We start from the raw sequence: 20,563 nt of genomic DNA on the forward strand, positions 1-20,563 counted from the left end.
CAGCTTCCTTCTCTGGGAGAAGCTTGGTCACAGGGAGGCGACTGAAAGTAACATTGTTGGTGGATATCTTTCTACATAAAAGGTGCTGGGCTAGGATGACAGGAATAGATATGACATTATTCCATATATCAGGACTTACAATCGAGTGACAGGTATTACGACCATCATTCCAATATGAGGCAAAGTTTGATAAGAACTATAGGAGAGACTGCAAATTTAAGAGAGACAGATTAGGAACAGTAAATTCTAATTAGAAGACTTGATTACTATAGCTTTGTAGTAAGTTTTGGAATTGAGAAATGTTAGTCTTGCAGCTTTGTTTTTTTTCCCTCAAGATTGTTTTGGCTATGCTGGGTCCCTTGCATTTCCGTATAATTTTTTTTTTTTTTTTTTTTTGAGACGGAGTCTCGCTCTGTCACCCAGGCTGGAGTGCAGTGGCCGGATCTCAGCTCACTGCAAGCTCCGCCTCCCGGGTTCATGCCATTCTTCTGCCTCAGCCTCCTGAGTAGCTGGGACTACAGGCACCGCCACCACGCCCGGCTAATTTTTTGTATTTTTAGTAGAGACGGGGTTTCACCATGTTGGCCAGGATGGACTCAATCTCCTGACCTCGTGATCTGTCTGCCTCGGCCTCCCAAAGTGCTGGGAATACAAGCGTGAGCCACTGCGCTGGGCCTCCGTATGAATTTTAGTATCAACTTGTCAATTTCTGCAAAAAGTGCAGCTGGAATTTCGACAGAGATTGTATTGAATCTGTACATCAATTTGTGGTGTACTGGCATCTTAACGATACAAGTCTTCCAACCTATGAACAGGGGATAATTTTCCATCTATTTTTTTTTTTTTTTTTTTTTTTTTGAGACGGAGTCTCGCTCTGTCACCCAGGCTGGAGTGCAGTGGCCGGATCTCGGCTCACTGCAAGCTCCGCCTCCCGGGTTTACGCCATTCTCCGGCCTCAGCCTCCCGAGTAGCTGGGACTACAGGCGCCCGCCACCTCGCCCGGCTAGTTTTTTTGTATTTAATAGAGACGGGGTTTCACCGTGTTAGCCAGGATGGTCTCGATCTCCTGACCTCGTGATCCGCCCGTCTCGGCCTCCCAAAGTGCTGGGATTACAGGCTTGAGCCACCGCGCCCGGCCCATCTATTTAAATCTTTAATTTTTTTGATGATGTTTTGTAGTATTCAATGTACAGCTCTTGTATTTCTTTTTTTTTTCTTTTTTCTTTTTCTTTTTTGAGACAACTCTCTCTCTCTGTTGCCCAGGCAGGAGTGCAGTGGCATGATCTCAGCTCACTGCAACCTCCGTCTTCCAGGTTCAAGCGATTCTCCTGCCTTAGCCTCCCGAGTAGATGCGATTACATGTGCCAGCCACCACGTCCGGCAACTCTGTGTATTTTTAGTAAAGACAGGGTTTCACCATGTTGGTCAGGCTGGTCCTGAACTCCTGACCTCAGGTGATCCACCCACATCAGCCTCCCAAAGTGCTGGGATAACAGGCATGAGCCACCATGCCCGGCCAGGTCTTGTATTTCTTTTGTTAAATTTATTCCTATTTTATTCTTTTTAATCCTATTGTAAATGGGCTTTTTAAAAATTACATTTTTGAATTATTTATAGTGTAAGAAATACAACTGATTTTTGTATATTAATTGTGTATCCTGCAACCTTGCTTAGCTCATTTGTTATCTTTAATAGTTGAGTGTTTGTGTTTGTGTGTGTGTGTATGTGGATTCTTTAGGGCTTTTTATACACAAGATCATGCCATCTGCAAATAGAGATAGAGATAGTTTTACCTCCTCCTTTCCAATGAGAATGTGTTTTTTGTTTCTTGCCTAATTGTCCTGGCTGGAATCTACAGCACAGTGATGAAATAGAAGTGATGAGAGCAGACCACCATGTCCTATTCCTGAGCTTAGGGGAAACATTCAGTTTTTCACTATTAAGCATGATAGTAGCTATGGGTTTTTCATATATATATATATATATATATATATTTTTTTTTTTTTTTTTTTGAGACAGAGTCTTATTCTGTCACCCAGGCTAGAGAGCAGGGGTGCAATCTTGGCTCATGGCAACTGCCACCTCCCAGATTCAAGTGATTTTCATGCCTCAGCCTCCCAAGTAGCTGGGATTGCAGGTGTGCACCACCATGCCTGGTTACTTTTTGTATTTTCAGTAGGGACCAGGTTACACCATGTTGGTCAGGCTGGTCTTGAACTGCTGACCTCAGGTGATCTGCCCGCCTACGCCTCTCAGAGTGTTGGGATTGCAGGTGTGAGCCACTGTGCCTGGCAGTTTTTCATAGATTTTTAAAAATCAGGTTGAGGAAGCTCCCTTTTACTTCTAGTTTGTTGAGTGTTTTATCACAAAGAGGTGTTGGATATTATCAAATGCTTTTTCTGTGATTATTCAGTCGATCCTATATGTCTTTTCCCCTTCCGAATTTTTTTTTTTTTTTGAGATGGAGTCTTGCTCTGCTGCCCAGGCTGGAGCTCAGCGGCACGATCTCAGCTCACTGCAAGTTCCGCCTCTGGGTTCACGCCATTCTCCTGCCTCGGCCTCCCAAGTAGCTGGGACTACAGGCACCCACCACCATGCCCAGCTAATTTTTTTTGTACTGTTAGTAGAGACAGGGTTTCACCGTGTTAGCCAGGATGCTCTCAATCTCCTGACCTTGTGATCTGCCCGCCTCGGCCTCCCAAAGTGCTGGGATTACAGGCTTGAGCCACCGCGCCCTCCCCCCCGCTTCTGAATATTTTAAGAAAGGCATCTTGCCAGTGGACTCTAGTCCCAACTTAGGTCTCAACACAGCTAGTAGGGGAGATATGTGACTGTTCTTTTTTGTTTGTTGGCTAGTCTGACTTAAACACTTATTACTATTACTATTGTTATTATTTTTTGAGTCAGCGTCTCGCTCTGTCGCCCAGGCTGGAATGCAATGGTGTCATCTTGGCTCACTGCAGCCTCGACCTCTTGGGTTCAAGTGATCTTCCCACCTCAGCCTTCTGAGTAGCTGGGACTACAGGCATGCGCCTGGAATATTTTTGTGTTTCTTTTTTTGTAGAAACAGGGTTTTGCCATGTTGCCCAGGCAGGTCTTGAATTCTTGAGCTTAAGTGATCTGCCTGCCTCGGCCTCCCAAAGTGTTGGCATTACAGGCGTGAGCCGCCGCTCCCGGTCTGAAGCACTATTAATTATTATTATTATTATTATTATTATTATTTTGAGACGGAGTCTCCCTCTGTCACCCAGGCTGGAGTGCAGTGGCGCGATCTCGGCTCACTAGGACCTCTGCCGCCTGGGTTCAAGCCATTCTCCTGCCTCAGCCTCCCAAATAGCTGAGATTACAGGTGCCTGCCACTGCGCCTGGCTAATTTTTGTGTTTTTAGTGGAGACGGGGTTTCACCATCTTGGCCAGACTTGTCTTGAACTCCTGACCTCAGGTGATCCACAAGCCTTGGCATCGCAAAGTGCTGGGATTACAGGCGTGAGCCACCGCGCCTGGCCAAAACACTATTATTAAAAATCACTTATTTGTAAACAGGTAATATTTGCACATGATAAGTACAAATCATTTAGTAAAAAGTCAACGGTGACAGGCTTGCTCTGTTTTATTCCCTTTCCGCAAACAGGTGCCCATTTCCTCGCATTTTGTCTATGGTGACTTTCTTGCAACAAAGGCAGAGATGAATAGTTGCTACAGAGACTTAGGGCCTACGTATCAGAAAACATTTTCTATTAGGTCCTTTACAGAAACGTTCGCTGGTTTTTTTTTTTTTTTAGTATTTTACCATTTCAAACAATGTTGCTATGCTATCTTTGTATATATGTCATTTTGCACATGAGAGTTTCTGTAGAATGAATCTCTCTATGTGGAAATGCTAGGTCTTAAGGTGTCAGCATTTGCCGTTTTGATAGGTGTTACCAAATAGCCCTCTGCGGAAGTTGAACTAATTTATACTGTCTTCAGCGAAGCATGCTTGGACCTGTTCCCCACAGCCTCCACTAACCTTGTTAACATCTTGATACTTGCCGATCCGAGAAGGGAAACACGACGCTCATGGTAGTTTTAATTTGCATTTATCTGATTATGAATAAAGAGTTAGCATCTTTTCAAGTCTAAAAATCTTAAAAGCAAAAACAAAAACAAAACTCCTCCTGAACTCTACCCGCCCAGCAGACTCAAGACTCGTGACCCGGCCGTTGGCACGACGCGGGACGCCGGTGTGGCAGTGGCGGAAGAGACAGATATCGCGGACCACCCCTCTGCCCTCCAATTCCTTTCAAACAATTCCCTCCCAGCCGCGGAGCCCCGCCTCGAGTCCGCCTCTGGCCGGCTTGGGCGGAGCGCAAGGCCAGTGGGAGGTGCTGAGCCGCCTGATTTATTCCGGTCCCAGAGGAGAAGGCGCCAGAACCCCGCGGGGTCTGAACAGCCCAGCGTTCCCAGTCCAGCGCCCGCGTCCTGCAGCATGCCGCGCCCCTGCCTGCTCGCCGCGCTGTGCGGAGCCCTGCTCTGCGCCCCCAGCCTCCTCGTCGCCCTGGGTGAGTGGAGCGCGCCGCCCTCTGGCCCTCGCCCCTCCTCCCCGCGCCGCTCGCAAGTTTGCCCAGCGCCCTCCCTCCACCTCCACTGTTGACAAACTTAGACAAAGCCCCGGGGACCGGGCCGGGCAGACGGGCGGCTTCTCCCGCTGCTCCCTGGCGGGACAGGGGTACACGCCCCTGCCGTCTCTGCGCTGAAGTTTTTGGGCTGGGACTCGGGACATCGGGTGACAGCCCTGCCGCCCCCAGGATGCGGCTTACAGATAATGACAAAGGAATTCGCTGTGTCGGGCCTCTCTTTTCCCTTGTGAAAAATCAGGCCAGGGAACTGCGTTTGACTTTCGAACCCCTTCCACCTGGGAGTTTCAAGGACTCTAGTATGGATAAGTCTTCTCTGGATAACTTTGTCCTGGCAACTCCCCGCCAACTCCAATTGGCTGGACAGTTCATTGGATTTTTGCGCTCCCACTTGTCCGTGCCTGGTCACATAAGGGAAGGGCTGGGGAGTCGGTGCAGTGGACGTGGGCCGTAAGTGGGGCCCGGGAGGGGACCCAGAGGCTGCGAGGAACTTGGAAGAGGGCTGCTTGCTGATGGGAGTCTCCTGACTCCCTCCCTCCCGCGGCCTTGGCCGGCTGCTGTATCTTCCCTGGTCCTCCTCCGCCTCCCAGGAGGCCTCCGGCGCCCAGCTGGGCCCCTCGCAGGCTGGACTTGCGGATGCCCCGAGCCATTCACCGTGGAGCGCTGGGAGAGGTCAGGGCCAGGACTCTTTAGGCGGCCCCTCTATCATTTTCTCATGGGATTGACTGAAGCAAGGCAGGTAACAGCTGAGCCCCAGCCCTACGTCCTGTGATCTGCCTGACCCTTAGGGCTAGAACTTCCAGAGTGCTCCAAGCTCCCAGGAACTTGGGAGCTCCTGGCCCTCCCCAGCCACCGTGAAAGACAGCTGGATCTTCATAGCCCCTTTCTACTCTTCTCTGTACCCCCCAACCTGAACCCTGGCCAAATGTTACTGGAAAGTCCCCGAAAGAGCAGGACTCTGAAGTCCCAAAGATGTTTTTATACAGGGTGATCTGGCCTTTTTCAGAAGGAGGCAACACCATACCTACCTTACATACAGGTAACCTGGCTGGGTAGGGTGCATCTTTCACTTTCCCTTTTTCCCACTGGACCGTTTTGCCCTGGAGCAGTGTAGGGAGAGGGCCGGTGCAGTTGGGAGGTAAGAGTCCATTCCCAACCCAAGCCTCTGTCTGTGTCAGTGCTCGCCCCCGCCTGCCAGGTCAGAGGAAGGATTACCTGCTATTTAAAGCCAATGACTAATAGCTCCTTGGGAGCCACTTTAAGCTCCCCAGGCCCTTGGAGGCGGAGCTCTGAGGGCAGATCGCTCATTAATGGTGTTGCTGGAGTGGGATGAACTCTCTGGGGGCTTTGGGATTCCAGGAGGACTCTCCAGCCTTGGATAGGTGACTCTGAAGGGGAGGCAAAAAGATTTGTGTTTTTTTTCTTTTTTTTTTTTGAGACGGAGTCTTGCTGTGACGCCCAGCCTGGAATGCAGTGGCGCGATGTCGGCTCACTACAAGCTTCGTTCCCTGGGTTCATGCCATTCCCCTGCCTCAGCCTCCCAAGTAGCTGGGACTACAGGCCCGTGCTACCACGCCCGGCTGTTTTTGTATTTTTAGTAGAGACAGGGTTTCACCGTGTTAGCCAGGATGGTCTCAATCTCCTGACCTCATGATCCGCCCGCCTCAGCCTCCCAAAGGGTAGGGATTACAAGCGAGAGCCGCCGCGCCTGGCCAAGGCGAAAAGATTTCTCATGTCTTGCTCCAAATGACAGATTTGGGTGTAGGGTCTCAGGCAGCCCTTCTGGGATGCTGAGGTCAGCTAGAGGACGCTTGTTGGGCCCAGCCAACCCTCCAGAGTCAAGGGATTGAGGACAGGCCCTCCTGTTCCTCCTCCTGTGTTCTCCACCACTGAGGCTGATGGTGCACATCTGTCATATAGGTTCCCATTCAGAAGCCCTGGTGGCCTCTGCAGCCCTTGCCCCCTGGTGGTTCTGAAATCACCCTTTTCACTCCTCTGCCCTGACTTCCTCTCTCACCACACTCTCCACCTTCACCCTCTTCGGTGGGATTTCTGCATTTCAGCCAGAGGGTCCTGTCTGCAGCTACCAGATGCTCCCCACCCTAGGGGAGCTCAGCGGCATGTCTGCACTTGGACCTTTTCAACCTTCTTCCTCCCACAATTGGAACTGACTTTCCCACGCCCATCTCACACTTGAGAATCTCTGTTTCTTGTTTTTTTTTTTTTTTTTTTTGTTCCCCCCTGGTGGACAATGGTGAGGAGGGTGAAGGAAGGTTAAAAGCCACTGCTCTACAGGATGAAAAACTAAACTTGTCATTCTTCAGATCCCTCCCAGTCTGGCCCCAGCCTACCCTTCCAGCTGCATCTAACTGTGCTCCAACATACCACACCCTCTGTGCGCCTGCTTTTCTTGGAACGTTCTTTCCTCATTGCCCAGTCTGGCACCCTCCTTCCTTTGTCTTCTAGACCCAGCTCGAATATTCCCTCCTCTGGGAAACTTCCATCTCCCCAGCAGAAATCCTGCCTCCAGTGACGGTTCATGCAGGCTTCTGGAGCGTTGGGCAATGTTCCTCATCTGTGGACTTGCTGGCCTCTTTCCCGTTGGCTTCTTGAGGCCTGAGCTGCATCTGATTTCTCTGTCTCAGGGGCCCAGCATGGTCATTGGCCCTCTCAGTGTTTCCTGGATGATCATTGTGCTGTTCCTGAGTCAGGGCTGCCGCTGGAGGTGACATCCGTGACTCCGACCTATGCCTGAATTGGTGGGCAGAACCTGCTCGGTGGGCCAGGACAATGCTTCCTTCCACTGCCCCTGCCTTAAAGTCCTCATAGGCCTCCTTTGCAATCAGACTGTTGCCAAGAGACCTGCCCTGGACCTTGCCTGCCTCTCCAGACCCCAGCTGCCAGCTCTTCTGCCAGTGGGCAGTGGTCCCCAGCACCATTCCCATTGTCAGCCAGCACTTTTCTGGACACTCCCAGGCCACTTGGAAAGCTGGGCACTTCCCTTACGTGGGCTGATTCGCCTACACGTGGACTTCCTTGGCTCTAGGCTGACTCAGGCTCCATCCAGCAGCAGACTGGGGAAGAGGGAGAGGAAGAGATAATGGGCTGAGTTTGAGTGGAGGGTCCTTTTGGGCTGGGCCCATCTGCTACTTCTCATCTCTGTCCCCAGCTCCTTCCTGATCACCTGCTCATCTTACCTGTCTCTGTCCCCAGATATCTGTTCCAAAAACCCCTGCCACAATGGTGGTTTATGCAAGGAGATTTCCCAAGAAGTGCGAGGGGACGTCTTCCCCTCATACACCTGTACGTGCCTTGAGGGCTACGCGGGCAGCCACTGTGAGATGAGTGAGTATCTGGGGGTGCTTGTTGCCTGTTTCTGCAGTAGACCCTGAGCCACAGCCCTGGTGGCATAGGCCATGTGCTGGCCTTAGTCCCTCCCTGCCGTCCCCACCCCAGTGGAGGTGTCAAGGCCTCCTCTGGGGAGATGAAGAGAGAGAGAGACAGAGCCTCAGTTAGACCAAGGGGGTAAAAGGGTCCTGTTGTTTCTTCCTTCTCTCTGCCTGGCCCTCTGTCCTGAGACTGCTGGCCAGGCCTGACGCTGCTGCAGAGGAGTGAGGGCTTGTGGTCACCCTGGAGGTTGTGGGAGTGCTGTTTCTTGAGTCACCATGAGCTAGATACACAGCATTAGGGTTAAGTTGTGAGGATTTTTCTACCTAAGAGGGGAAAACAAACACATTCTTAGTCTTTTGGGGCCCAGGAACTCAGTAAATCAGGCTTGGTTTCAGAGTCTGACAGTTCCTGGCCCAAGTTTGACCTGCGGCCTCATCACAGAGCTCGGGGGGAGGAGGGAGACGTCTGGGCCAGCTGAGCCATCCCCTCGAGGTCAGGTGGTCAGAGGCCCTGCGTGCCCAGAGGGGCCTTGTGTGACCTGCCTGGTTATCCACTTGGCCACAGAATGGCCCTAGGTGGGGTGCCAACAGCAGTTCCCCTGCTGTCCTCCCTCCAGGCCCAGCTGGAGTCCCTTCCACTCAGTGCTCCCGCCCCACCAGGACTCCTCATGGGGTAGGCGGGTCACCCACATGCGGGCCTGGGGATGGGTGGAGTGGGAGTCCTAGGTTTCTGAATCTAGCAGGTCAGTCGCTGAGCATCTTGGGTAGGGGGCGGGAGACATCTTGCCCTCCTTCAGGGAGATGTGGGGATGGGTTCTGAGGTTTGCTGGCCTCCAGAAGGAGGGGGCAGGTGGCTTGAGCCAGCTGGGTGGGAGCAGGAGCCCTGGGAGAGAGCAGGTCAAGTGTGTAGGATGCCTTTTACCTCCCAAGTGGCCCTGGGGCCTGTGCCTTGGGCCCTGGCCTGAGGCCAGATGTGTTTGAGATCTGGGTGGAAGGGTGTATATATGGTTTGGGGGATGGGTTGCTAAGGCAATCAGAGCCCTGGTGGGGCCGGGTGGGGCCACTAACGAGTGTCCTGGGAGCTGAGGTAACTGTGGGTATGCCTGAGTTGGAATTACCCACCCTGACTTCTAGCTTCTGGGCCTGAGATCTGCCCCAGGCTGGACATGGCTGCACCCAGGAAGAAGGCAGGGGTGACCACACAGCGGAGGAAGCCCTCAGAGGGCCCTTCGTAGCTCTTCCTTGCCTTTTACGTGGTATGTTTCCTTAGAGCCAACAAGGGCCCTGTGGGCCCAAAGAATGCACATTGGACTCCTTCAGGGTGTGAGTATGGTGGGGTATAGGGATTGTCCTGGAGGCAGACTGGGGTCAAATCTCAGCCACTGGCCGAGCTCTGGTCTTGGGGCTCTGGCCTCACTTTGCGCGTTCCCGTCCCTGCCAGAGTGCGCTAACACCGAGCTCGTCTGAGCCTGTGATGCTGGAGGAAGAATAGATCTGTCTGTGGGTTCTCTGCTTGGCAGCTGGAAGGCCCAGGGATATGCTGGGGGATCCCCAGGTGATGAGAGAAGCTTGGCCTGTAGGTGGGCCTCGTAGCTGTCCTGGGTTCCTGGGACCGCACTGCTGGAGTGATGGTGAGGGGGATGGGGCCTCGGCCAAGGGCATGTTCACAGATGGCTAGGTGAGGGCCCACAGGTGGAAGGCACAAAGAGGGAAAGCAGAATGGCATTTGTGCCCCACCTGGAGAACTCCTACTAGTGGGAGTTCTAGAAAACTCCAGGCAGATTAGCTTCTTTCTTTGTTTTTTGTTTTTTGTTTTTTTTGAGACGGAGTCTCGCTCTGTCACCCAGGCTGGAGTGCAGTGGCTGGATCTCAGCTGACTGCAAGCTCCGCCTCCCGGGTTCACGCCATTCTCCTGCCTCAGCCTCCCGAGTAGCTGGGACTACAGGCGCCTGCCACCTCGCCCGGCTAGTTTTTTGTATTTTTTTTAGTAGAAACGGGGTTTCACCGGGTTAACCAGGATGGTCTCGATCTCCTGACCTCATGATCCGCCCGTCTCGGCCTCCCAAAGTGCTGGGATTACAGGCTTGAGCCACTGCGCCCGGCCTGGCTTCTTTCTTTGTGTGCAGTGCTGGTCCTGTTCATTGCCAACCAAGGTAACCCTTCTCCCAAAGCCACCCTTCTGAGGAAACCAGGGGCTGGCTGAGGATGGCGTCCCTTCCTGGTGGGGGGGGACACTGAGGAAGAGGGGGTCACACTGGTATTCTGTGCACCAGACTAATTGCTTCCAGATGCCCTATATGAACGTGGCCACCTCCCACACCCTGGAGGGGGACTCTATTTTCCATGAGTGCCAATCACGGCCATCCCCAGAGTGCTACCCTGGCTGGGATCCTCTGGCAGCCCTGGGTCCTGGCCTCCCATGACTCTGCCCAACCCCCTGGTCCTCACCACTCCCAGCCACACACTTTTTCTTGGCAGCTTGTCCTGGGCATTGCCTTCATTGTCTCTTTGTGGTCTTTGTTCTGAGAGAGGCTCTGAGGTTCTCCCCGGCCCTGGGGCCTAGGCAGAGGCCACTGAGTCTTATTTTCTTGTCCGTTGGGTCCCAGCTGGGCCCAGGAACCTGCTGGGATAGCCACCTGACTGCCACCTCCCTCCCCTCAGAGTGTATCGAGCCGCTGGGCATGGAGAATGGGAACATTGCCAACTCACAGATCACCGCCTCATCTGTGCGTGTGACCTTCTTGGGTTTGCAGCATTGGGTCCCGGAGCTGGCCCGCCTGAACCGCGCAGGCATGGTCAATGCCTGGACACCCAGCAGCAATGATGATAACCCCTGGATCCAGGTATGCCTGGGGATGGCCCTGGGGCGGAGCGATGGAGAGAAGGCTCGATGAATGTTCCTGCATTTGGGGGTTACCATGGGAGGGTTCATCACTGGAGTTCAGGTGGCAAGGTAGCAAGTTCCCACAGGTGAAGTGTCTGTAAGTGGATGGCATCCCTGGGGGAACCCGGTATGGGGTCAGGGTGAAGGGGGAGCGGGCCCCAGGCTGTGGAGGGCTGTGGGTACTCGATGAGGCCTCTAGAGGCCGGGGCAGAAGAAGCAGGCACTTTGTGCGGGTGGTGTGCTCAGCTGCCCCTTCTTTGCTGCTGTTGTTGGGTTGTTCCCCCATCCAGTGCGGAGAGTGAAGGGATGGGTCTGTTTGGATCTTGAGTGGAAAGGACCCAGGAGATAAGGGTGCCATCTCCCCTGCCCTGTGTCCAGGTGAACCTGCTGCGGAGGATGTGGGTAACAGGTGTGGTGACGCAGGGTGCTAGCCGCTTGGCTAGTCATGAGTACCTGAAGGCCTTCAAGGTAGCCTACAGCCTTAATGGACATGAATTCAATTTCATCCATGATGTTAATGAAAAACACAAGGTAGGTCTTGTTGGGGCCTGAAAGAGGGGCTGTGGTCCATACCCCCTAAGGTTCTAGCATTGACTGAGGACCCCCAGTGAGTCCAGAGAACCCTGGGTGATTGGCCATGACATGGGTCTTCGGGTGCATCTTGGCTTCTAGAAATTGGGAAACCCAGACTGTGTCCATGTTCTGTGGTTTACAAGCAATAGTCCCACTTCAGAGATGAGACTAGTGAGACCCAAAATGGTACAGTGACCTGTTGAGGGTGGTAGTCGTGGTGGAGCTGGGTTTCATTCTGGGCCTTCAGGGGTACAGGTACAGTTGTACACTGCTCAAGGACATCATTACTAAGCAGGCACCATTCACAGTACAGGCATTATACATTTGTGGAACTCTGTCAGAAAATTGTCATAATAAACTATTTGAGAAAGGAGTGCCTTTTCCTAATTTGCAAAGAGGCACCCTGTAGGTTACAGGTGACCCTGTGTCAACTATAGGGGTTTATGCCCAGGCTCCATGATGATTAAGGAAAGTGAGAGGAGAATCTGTGTGGAGGGGTACGGAGTGACCAAAGGAGAGGCTGCTATGTGAGCCCCTGCTGGCTCTTCCAAGTCCTCTTCACCCTTCCAGCCCCACCTCTGCCTCCCAGGTCTGAAAAGGAAGATGATGTAACCCCAGGGAGGGGGACTGCCCAGATGGACCCCCCTCCTCCAGTCTTGTCCCTTCCCTCCTAGGAGTTTGCAGGTAACTGGAACAAAAATGCGGTGCATGTCAACCTGTTTGAGACCCCTGTGGAGGCTCAGTATGTGAGGTTGTACCCCACGAGCTGCCACACGGCCTGTACTCTGCGCTTTGAGCTACTGGGCTGTGAGTTGGACGGTGAGTGCTGGGGGTGCTGGTAGGGGGGTGCCGGTAGGGGGGCACCGTGGGCCAGTCCTAGGAGGTGGCCCTCCCTGCTGCCTCTTTTCTCAGCCAAACTGAGCTGGGTAGGGCAGCAACAAGGCCCGGGGACCAGGCTTCACTCAGGAAACGCACTCTAGGGACTCACCTGGTCATAGCAGTCCCACCCAGGTGTTTGCTGTCGGCCAACCCATGACCCAGGGCGTTCTGGTTGATAGAGAAAAAGACTTCGATTTTCAAAGTATTTTCACTTCTTCTGGTTGGCTCCTGTCCTGTAGCTTCTAGAACATGTAGCGTTAGGTGTGTTTGGCAGATGTCAGCTTTACGAGGGCAGATGATTTGTCTGTTTTGTTTGCTTCGGTATTCCCAGTGCCTAGAATGGTGTCTGGTTTATAGGGACTCAATAAACACTTGATGAATGAGTGAATGAATGAATGAGGGGCGTGGAGCCCCGATGAATGATTTATTAAGGGTACACATCTGGTAGGTATTAAGACTTGGTCTAGATCTCTGGGCTCCCGGCCCCACCCATCCAGAGCTTTCCTTGCCAAACTCTTAGAGTCTGCACTCCAGAGAAACACAGGGGCTTCTTGGACCATGGGGCTTGGAGCTGGTGCTTCCTGCTGCCTTTTCCAGAGATTCCCAAAGAGGTTTCCAAAGAAATGCCCCAGATGGAGAGCTGGGGAGGGCACCAGAAAGGGAGAGCTTTCTGCAGACCCAGGAGACAGCCTTGGCGAGGTTAGGGTGCAGGGTTTGGGCTGACAGACATTGCCTCAGCGCAGCTCAATTCAGCTTTCCTTTTTGAGGTCTGGGTATTTCTCTCTCTTTGCAGCCACAGTGCCACCTGCTGGCCGTCAGTGGAACTGTAAGACTCGCTAAGCGGAGCTGCAGAGTGGAGGTTCTTATCTTACCCACTGGCATTTTTATCTTACCCAGACCTGCCCTCCTGCGCCCCCTCTTTCCCCTCTGTGACACCTCTTCCTGTTGTCTCATTTCAGACACCACCCAAATACCCCTCAGAGCTGAGTTCAGTGCCTGGCTGGGTTTAGTGTTTTTAGTGTGAACTTGAGTAGGTATGCTTCCTCCACCAGGGGGCCTTTTGAGCCTTACTGTTTCAGTGGGGCGTCTAAGACTGCCTTCTGCTAGAAGGAAATGTAGCCTACTGGGAAAGGACAGAGCCAGGTCTGTGTACCTCTCCCTGGAGTCCCTGCCACTTGCTGTTTTGGCTTGAAGCCTTTGGCCATTAAAGTTGCCTGGATCCAGGCATGGCTGGCCCCTGCTCAGGGCCAAAAGAGGGTGAGCCTTGCAAACCAAGGAAGCCCAGGTACCCTGTCTGCTTCCTTCAGGGTCTGGACCACTCCTTTCCCTATAGGCCTTCCAGTCAGCTGGAGAGTGTTGGTGCATGCGTGCATGTGTGTGGGTGGGGCTGAGGTCTGGGGGTACCCGGGATTCCACACGGGATTCCTCTTTGCAGGCATGGTGCCTTTGGTGAATTAATTATTTAATTCAATGGATGTTTATTAAGATATTGATTAAGCCCCTCCTGGGTACTTGGCTCTAGGGAATGATTGCCTGACCTCATGGAATTTGCATTGTAGCAAGGGAGGCAGACTTGAGGCAAGGAACAGATGACAGAGAGCAGTAACAGCTCTGAAGAAAAGCTAGAGGGTGATGAGATGACCATGACTTGGGGTGAGGGGAGAGAGCAAGACAAGGACTGCTCTGTTGGGAAGGCCTTTGACTGGGGGCCTGAATGATGGAGAGCCAGCCACATGAAAAACTTAAAAAGAGCACTGCAGGCAAGGAATTGGTAAGTGCAAAGGCCCTGGGGCATGTTAAAGGATAGAAGGAAGGCCAGTGGAGCTGGATCCTAGAGACTGAGGGGCAGCTTGGTGGGTGAAGAGCCCCAGGGACCCACAGTGTCATCACCTAGGAGCTTCTTAGATATGCAGACTGAGGCTGGGTGCGGTGGCTGACACCTATAATCCCAGCACTTTGGGAGGCCGAGGCGAGTGGATCATCTGAGGTCAGGAGATCAAGACTAGCCTGGCCAACATGGCAAAACCCTGTCTCTACTAAAAAAATACAAAAATTAGCCGGGCATGATGTTGGGCGCCTGTAATTCCAGCTACTAGGGAGGCTGAGGCAGGATAATTGCCTGAACCCAGTCAGGAGGCAGAGGTTGTAGTGAGCCGAGATCATGCCACTGCACTCCAGCCTGGGTGACAGAGCGAGACTGTGTCTCAAAAAAAAAAAAAAAAAAAAAAAATTACAGACTAAAAGCCCCAGCCTACATTTGCTGAAACAGAATCTTTTTTAAACAAGATCCCCAGGTGATCTGGGAGAATTACTCCCCTAGTATCTTATTTTATAGATGGGGAGACTGAGACCCAGAGAGAGGAAGGGACTTCCTAGAGTGATGGAGCTGACAGTTCTGCCCCTTCCCTGGTGCCCCTTCCAACTGTATTTTACCAGGAAGGCTGTGTGACTTCCTGGGGAGGCTGAGTGAGGAGGGTATGAACCGCTAGAAGCAGATGATCTGTAGAGAGGTCTGCATTGAGCACATTGTGCAGAATTGGTCTCCTCTGCAAAGCTGCCCAGGTTTTAGCCTGACTCAGGCCTCTCCTCTTCTGGGACCAAGGGACAACCAGTTCCCAGCCCAGTAGCCTCTCTTTGAGGGGGAAGGTGGTGGTTCCCTGGTGCACCACCATCAGGAGGCGATGGTCCCATCGGCAGGCATTGTCAACACACCCTGGAGGCAAATGTCTTTTTTTTTTTTTTTTTTTGAGACGGAGTCTCGCTCTGTCACCCAGGCTGAAGTGCAGTGGCCAGATCTCGGCTCACTGCAAGCTCCGCCTCCCGGGTTCACGCCATTCTCCTGCCTCAGCCTCCCGAGTAGCTGGGACTACAGGCACCCGCCACCTCACCCGGCTAGTTTTTTGTAATTTTTAGTAGAGACGGGGTTTCACCGTGTTAGCCAGGATGGTCTCGATCTCCTGACCTCGTGATCCGCCTGTCTCGGCCTCCCAAAGTGCTGGGATTACAGGCTTGAGCCACCGCGCCCGGCCCGAGGCAAATGTCTTGAGTGGTGAGGGTGCAGGTGTCTGGAGGGCAGTGACATAACTTAGTTGGCTCCCAGATTGCAGGGGGCGCTCCAGTCCCACCGTCCACTCCTGCCTCCCTCAACTCCCCAGAGGGATAGACACTTGTGGAGTGAGGAGACACCCCCATCATTCTCTTGGGAGTTGTATCTCCTGCCCATCCCCAACTGTTCTATCCATATGCCACGTGCAGATACGAATGCAAGACAGCCCAGCACATTCCTGAGTGTTTGAGGCAGGGCTAAGTGAAACAAAGGCCAGCTTCCCGGGCCAGCCCTCACAGGCCTGTGTGACAGCATGCCCAGAACATCTGAGTGTGCGAAGGCCCTCTGGGAGACACTAAGTCAGGGGGGCTTCTGGGGAATGGAAATAGAGATGTTCCTGAGCCCCAGGAGTGGTCTGATTTCTCTAACTGCCAGCTGCTGGCAGGCAGGGGTGTTGTCCTGTTCATCACTGGGTCGCCACCAGGCAGGCCTTCATCATCTAGCTGGGATGTGTGGATGGTGGAGGTGATGTCATAGTGTGACATTAAGAGTTTGTATGTGGCCGGGCGCGGTGGCTCAAGCCTGTAATCCGGGCACTTTGGGAGGCCGAGACGGGCAGATCACGAGGTCAGGAGATCGAGACCATCCTGGCTAACATGGTGAAACCCCGTCTCTACTAAAAAAAAAATACAAAAAAAAAAAAAACTAGCCGGGCGCGGTGGCGGGCGCCTGTAGTCCCAGCTACTCGGGAGGCTTTTTTTTCTTTTTTTTTTTTGGTGGCAGAAAAAAATGACTGAAGTAAGCACTGAATAAATGAGGTGGTTGTTATTAAAGTTGTCAGTGGCTGTGCCATGGGATGGATGGGAGGCCGAGGTGATGGGGGCAGTGCTGTGAGTCCAGAAGAGGAAGAAATCCTGCCCAAGTGAAGTAGAGCAGGCTTCTTGGAGGAGGTGTCTCCAAAGTCAGGCATTGAAGGAGGCCAGGAAGTGGTGGAGCAGGGGCTTCCCTGGTGCAGAGGGAGAAGGGTGGTGAGTGGGAGGTCTTGGGTGATCTGTGAGGAGCTGAGCCCGGCTGGTTGTGGTGAGGAACTGGTGGGGCCGGCAGTGAGAAGGTCGCACAGTTGGCCCTGCAAGGTGGATGGAGCTGCTTTCTGTTGCTGAAGAGCATGCCAGGGGCTGGTCAGGATCCACAGAATTCTTTCCGCTTCATCGCCTTGTGCTCCCACCCCTGGGAGCTGTGGATCCCAGATCCAGATGACAGCCCACCTTGCTGGCAGGATGCTTCAATCCCCTGGGCCTGAAGAATAACAGCATCCCTGACAAGCAGATCACGGCCTCCAGCAGCTACAAGACCTGGGGCTTGCATCTCTTCAGCTGGAACCCCTCCTACGCACGGCTGGACAAGCAGGGCAACTTCAACGCCTGGGTTGCGGGGAGCTACAGTAACGATCAGTGGCTGCAGGTGGGCCAGCCCCTTCTTGGGATTCAGGGCTGGGGTTGGGTGGGATGAGGTGGGACTGCCAGATCTTTGACCTTTCCCCAGCCCAGGCTTCTGCTTCCCAAGAGGGTTCTGGAAAAGCCTTATTTTCCTTTGGCTTTTCTTTCTTCTTCACACCTGTACTCCCTTCTCCTGATCCTGCTTCCACTAAGGTGGAAAAAGGATGTGTGTGTGTGTGTGTGTGTGTGTGTGTGTGTGTGTTTATACACAGGAGGAGAGCTGCTCCATGGGCTGCCACAGGGTTGACAAGGCTCAGCCTGTGGACAGCAGGGCAGAGGCGGAAGAGGGAGACATGACCCAGGCATCTTGGGACCTCTCCCCTGAGCACAGCGTACATATTCTCTGACTCAGTGTCTAAGAAGCCACCATGCCCTTGTCTGTCATTGAAACTGGGAAACAAAAGAGAGTCATGGAAAGCCAGAGCTTGTTTTATAGATGAGGAAGCTGAGAGCTGGCAGGACGACGATCTGCCTAGTACCCACCTGCTGGCTGGCAGTGAGTTGGGTTTACACCTGGATGTTGGGGAACTGTGTGTCCAGGTGCAGCTGGCAGGTTCTCCAGGGAGATCAGGGACTGGGGACAGGAGGTCTGTCTCAGGGCCCCATGGAGCACACTGTGGAGCTGGGTTCCGTGAGTTGCTGCCTGCCTGTGGACACCCTCAGGACCAGTGTCGACTGTGGGCAGCGCTGCAGGGAGCCTCTAGAGCAGTTCATGCCCCTCCAGGCTGTGGCCTCTCCTGTCCTTCTTCCCATCACAGCATAGTGCAGGTCTCAGGCAGGGGTGGTTGGTGTTGAGTTGGCCAGGGCACAGACTCTACGAGCCTTATAGCAGTGAGGTACCGAACACCATGTGTGGCCAAGTAGGTGGTATTATTTATGCCCCCCAAGGCTATTTTTTTTTTTTTTTTTTTCTGAGACGGAGCCAGGCTGGAGTGCAGTGGCACCATCTCGGCTCACTGCAACCTCCGCCTCCCGGGTTCAAGTGGTTCTTCTGACTTGGCCTCCCTAGTAGCTGGAATTTCAAGTGATTCTTCTGACTCAGCCTCCCTAGTAGCTGGGATTACAGGCACCTGCCATCATGCCCAGCTAATTTTTTGTATTTTTAGTAGAGACAGGGTTTCACCATGTTGGCCAGGCTGGTCTCAAAATCCTGACTTCAGGTGATCCACCCGCCTCGGTCTCCCAAAGTGTTGGGATTATAGGTGTGAGACACCACGTCCGGCCTTATGCCCATTTTATAGCCAAGGAAACTGAGGCTCAACCAAGTAGTTTTTTTTCAAAACTAAAATTCATGCCTCAGTGTGTCTGCCTCTTTTCACCTTACTGGACATGGTCCAAGCGAGAAAATGTGGTTGATTTCTTCTGTAGGTGGACCTGGGCTCCCTGAAGGAGGTGACAGGCATCATCACCCAGGGGGCCCGTAACTTTGGCTCCGTCCAGTTTGTGGCATCCTACAAGGTGGCCTACAGTAATGACAGTGTGAACTGGACTGAGTACCAGGACCCCAGGACTGGCAGCAGCAAGGTGGGTGTCTGACCAGCTGCCCACCCTTTGCCATTCCTTTATTACTTCCCTGGGAGTCTGGCCTGGGGCTCTGAGGGGAGGGGGGCTGGCTTGGGGTCCTCCTGACACCCGCTCTACCTCTAGATCTTCCCTGGCAACTGGGACAACCATTCCCACAAGAAGAACTTGTTTGAGACGCCCATCCTGGCTCGCTATGTGCGTGTCCTGCCTGTAGCCTGGCACAACCGCATCGCCCTGCGCCTGGAGCTGCTGGGCTGTTAGTGGCCACTTGCCATCCCCAGGTCCTCCTGCTTTCCGTGGGCCCACCACCTCCTGGCTTCTCAGCCCCTTTAAATCACCATGGGACTGGGGACTGGGGAAGGGGAGGGTGTTCAGAGGCAGCACCATCACACAGTCACCATCACACAGTCACCCCTCCCTCCCTCTTCCTCACCTTCCACCTCTCACGGGCCCTGTCCCAACCCCTAAGCCCCATCCCCTAACCCCCAGCCCTCACTGTCCTGTTTTCTTAGGCACTGAGAGATCTGAGTAGGTCTGGGATGGACAGGAAAGGGCAAAGTAGGGCGTGTGGTTTCCCTGCCCCTGTCCAGACCCCCAATCCCAGGCGCGTGTGTCTCTGTCTCTCCTAGCCCCTCTCTCACACACTGCATTCCCGTGGTGTCCTCAAGAAAGGCCCAGAAGCGCCAGGCTGGAGATAACAGCCTCTTGCCCATCAGCCCTGCGTCGGCCCTGGGGTACCATGTGGCCACAACTTCTGTTGCCCCCTGTCACCAACACACTTCCCCTTGTCTCCCTGGATACCTCTCTTGCCCCTTGTCCTGAAGCCCAGTGAGACAGAAAGGGGCGGGGTGGGTCTATGGGGAGATAAGGGAGTGAGGTCAGAGGAGGGCATGGGTTGGCAGGGTGGGTTTTTGGGGCCCTCTGTGCTGGCTTTTCACCCCAGAGGACATAGGCAGCTTCCAAAATATATTTATCTTCTTCACGGGAACTCTTGGTGTGGTTCGTTATTGTTTCATGGGAATGGGATTTAAATTGCGCTGGTTTCCTCATCCTCCACCTGTGGTCCTCTCTGAGCCCCAGCTTGCTTGCTTGCTTGCTTTTTTTTTTTTTTGGAGACAGTCTTGCTCTGTTGCCAGGCTGGAGTGCAATAATGTGATCTTGGCTCACTGCAACCTCTGCCTCCCGGTTCAAGCGTTTCTCCTGCCTCAGCCTCCCAAATAGCTGGGACTATAGGTGCATACCACCATGCCCAGCTAATTTTTGTATTTTTAGTAGAGACGGGGTTTCACCATGTTGGCCAGGATGGTCTCAATCTCTCGACCTCGTGATCCACCTGCCTCAGCCTCCCAAAGTGCGGGATTACAGGCGTGAGCCGCCGTACCCGGCCCCATGTTTCTTTATGTCACCTGCCTGACTACACATAGCTTCATAGCAGGCGGAGGGAGTCAGGACTTCCAGGTCCTCAAAACCTGACTTCCCCTCTTCCCTCTGCTTTCTATCTCCATGCCCATTTGGCCCTGGGCCCCACAGCTGCTGCCTGGTCAGGGGCCCAGTGAGCGCCTGGCAGACGCTGTCTCCTGAATGCTTTTGCTCCCTTCCTGCCAGGAAGACCGGCTGGGGCAGCTGGTTTTCCCCTTCAGCAGTTTCCGTTCTCTCTGCAACTGGAGCGGTGGGCTGGAGGAACTATTAGACCAGTGAACCTGGGCGCCTTCAGAACTGGAGTTCCTGGGGTGGGTGCAGCGTGGGACTAGAGGAGGGGACCAGGGCTCTGCCAAGTGGGCATGAGGCCTCCTGCCTGAACACACTGGTTCCTGGTAGGCCACTGGTGTGTGTGCTCCAGGGATACCCTCGCTGTGTGGGGTCATCAAGAAGTGGGGGCGGGCCTTGCAGGCCAGTGTCCTGGCGATCTGGGAGGGTGACTTGCAGGCAGAGGCTTGGCTAGCTTGGGAAGGGGTGTAGGAAAAACCACCCTCTTCATTAAGGTGAACTTTTCCAAACTTTGGGAGCCGAGCTGTGCTCTGCAGGCAGGGGGTGCCTCTGAGCAGCAGGAGGTGAGGCCGCAGGGCTGCCAAAGGGAGGGCGTGGCTTTGCTGGAACCACATCAGGGAAATGCGTCTGGAAGTGGTTCCTTTCTGAGACCTGCCGTTGCTGGGCTC

General features: G+C 53.6%; 1 protein-coding gene across 6 annotated transcripts; it reads left to right on the forward strand.

Moving 5' to 3' along the window:
* The first annotated feature begins 4,323 nt into the window (after window positions 1-4,323).
* On the forward strand, window positions 4,324-19,395 carry MFGE8 (milk fat globule-EGF factor 8 protein). 6 transcript variants are annotated; one of them, XM_025390935.1, is made up of 9 exons: window positions 4,324-4,541; window positions 7,830-7,961; window positions 10,667-10,848; window positions 11,268-11,420; window positions 12,137-12,281; window positions 16,664-16,848; window positions 18,252-18,407; window positions 18,531-18,688; window positions 18,920-19,395. In XM_025390935.1, exons 1-8 carry the CDS (start codon window positions 4,469-4,471, stop codon window positions 18,666-18,668), a joined length of 1,164 nt encoding a protein of 387 aa, XP_025246720.1. In that variant the 5' UTR covers window positions 4,324-4,468; the 3' UTR covers window positions 18,669-18,688; window positions 18,920-19,395. The 6 variants fall into 6 exon arrangements, with proteins under 6 accessions (XP_025246720.1, XP_025246718.1, XP_025246722.1 ...); XM_025390938.1 differs by adding an exon at window positions 5,603-5,655 and having other exon boundaries at window positions 4,325-4,541; window positions 18,531-19,395; XM_025390933.1 differs by having other exon boundaries at window positions 18,531-19,395.
* The last annotated feature ends 1,168 nt before the right edge of the window (window positions 19,396-20,563 follow it).

The sequence above is a fragment of the Theropithecus gelada genome, chromosome 7b, assembly GCF_003255815.1.
Source record: "Theropithecus gelada isolate Dixy chromosome 7b, Tgel_1.0, whole genome shotgun sequence".
Taxonomy (NCBI): Eukaryota; Metazoa; Chordata; class Mammalia; order Primates; family Cercopithecidae; genus Theropithecus; species Theropithecus gelada.

Bases quoted from the DNA above. Each gene is read 5' to 3' on its own strand.
- MFGE8 (XM_025390933.1), top strand. From the start codon at position 4,469: ATGCCGCGCCCCTGCCTGCTCGCCGCGCTGTGCGGAGCCCTGCTCTGC. The intron at 4,542-7,829 runs GTGAGTGGAGCG...CTCTGTCCCCAG, and splicing joins CAGCCTCCTCGTCGCCCTGG to ATATCTGTTCCAAAAACCCC. The intron at 18,408-18,530 runs GTGGGTGTCTGA...CTCTACCTCTAG, and splicing joins CCAGGACTGGCAGCAGCAAG to ATCTTCCCTGGCAACTGGGA.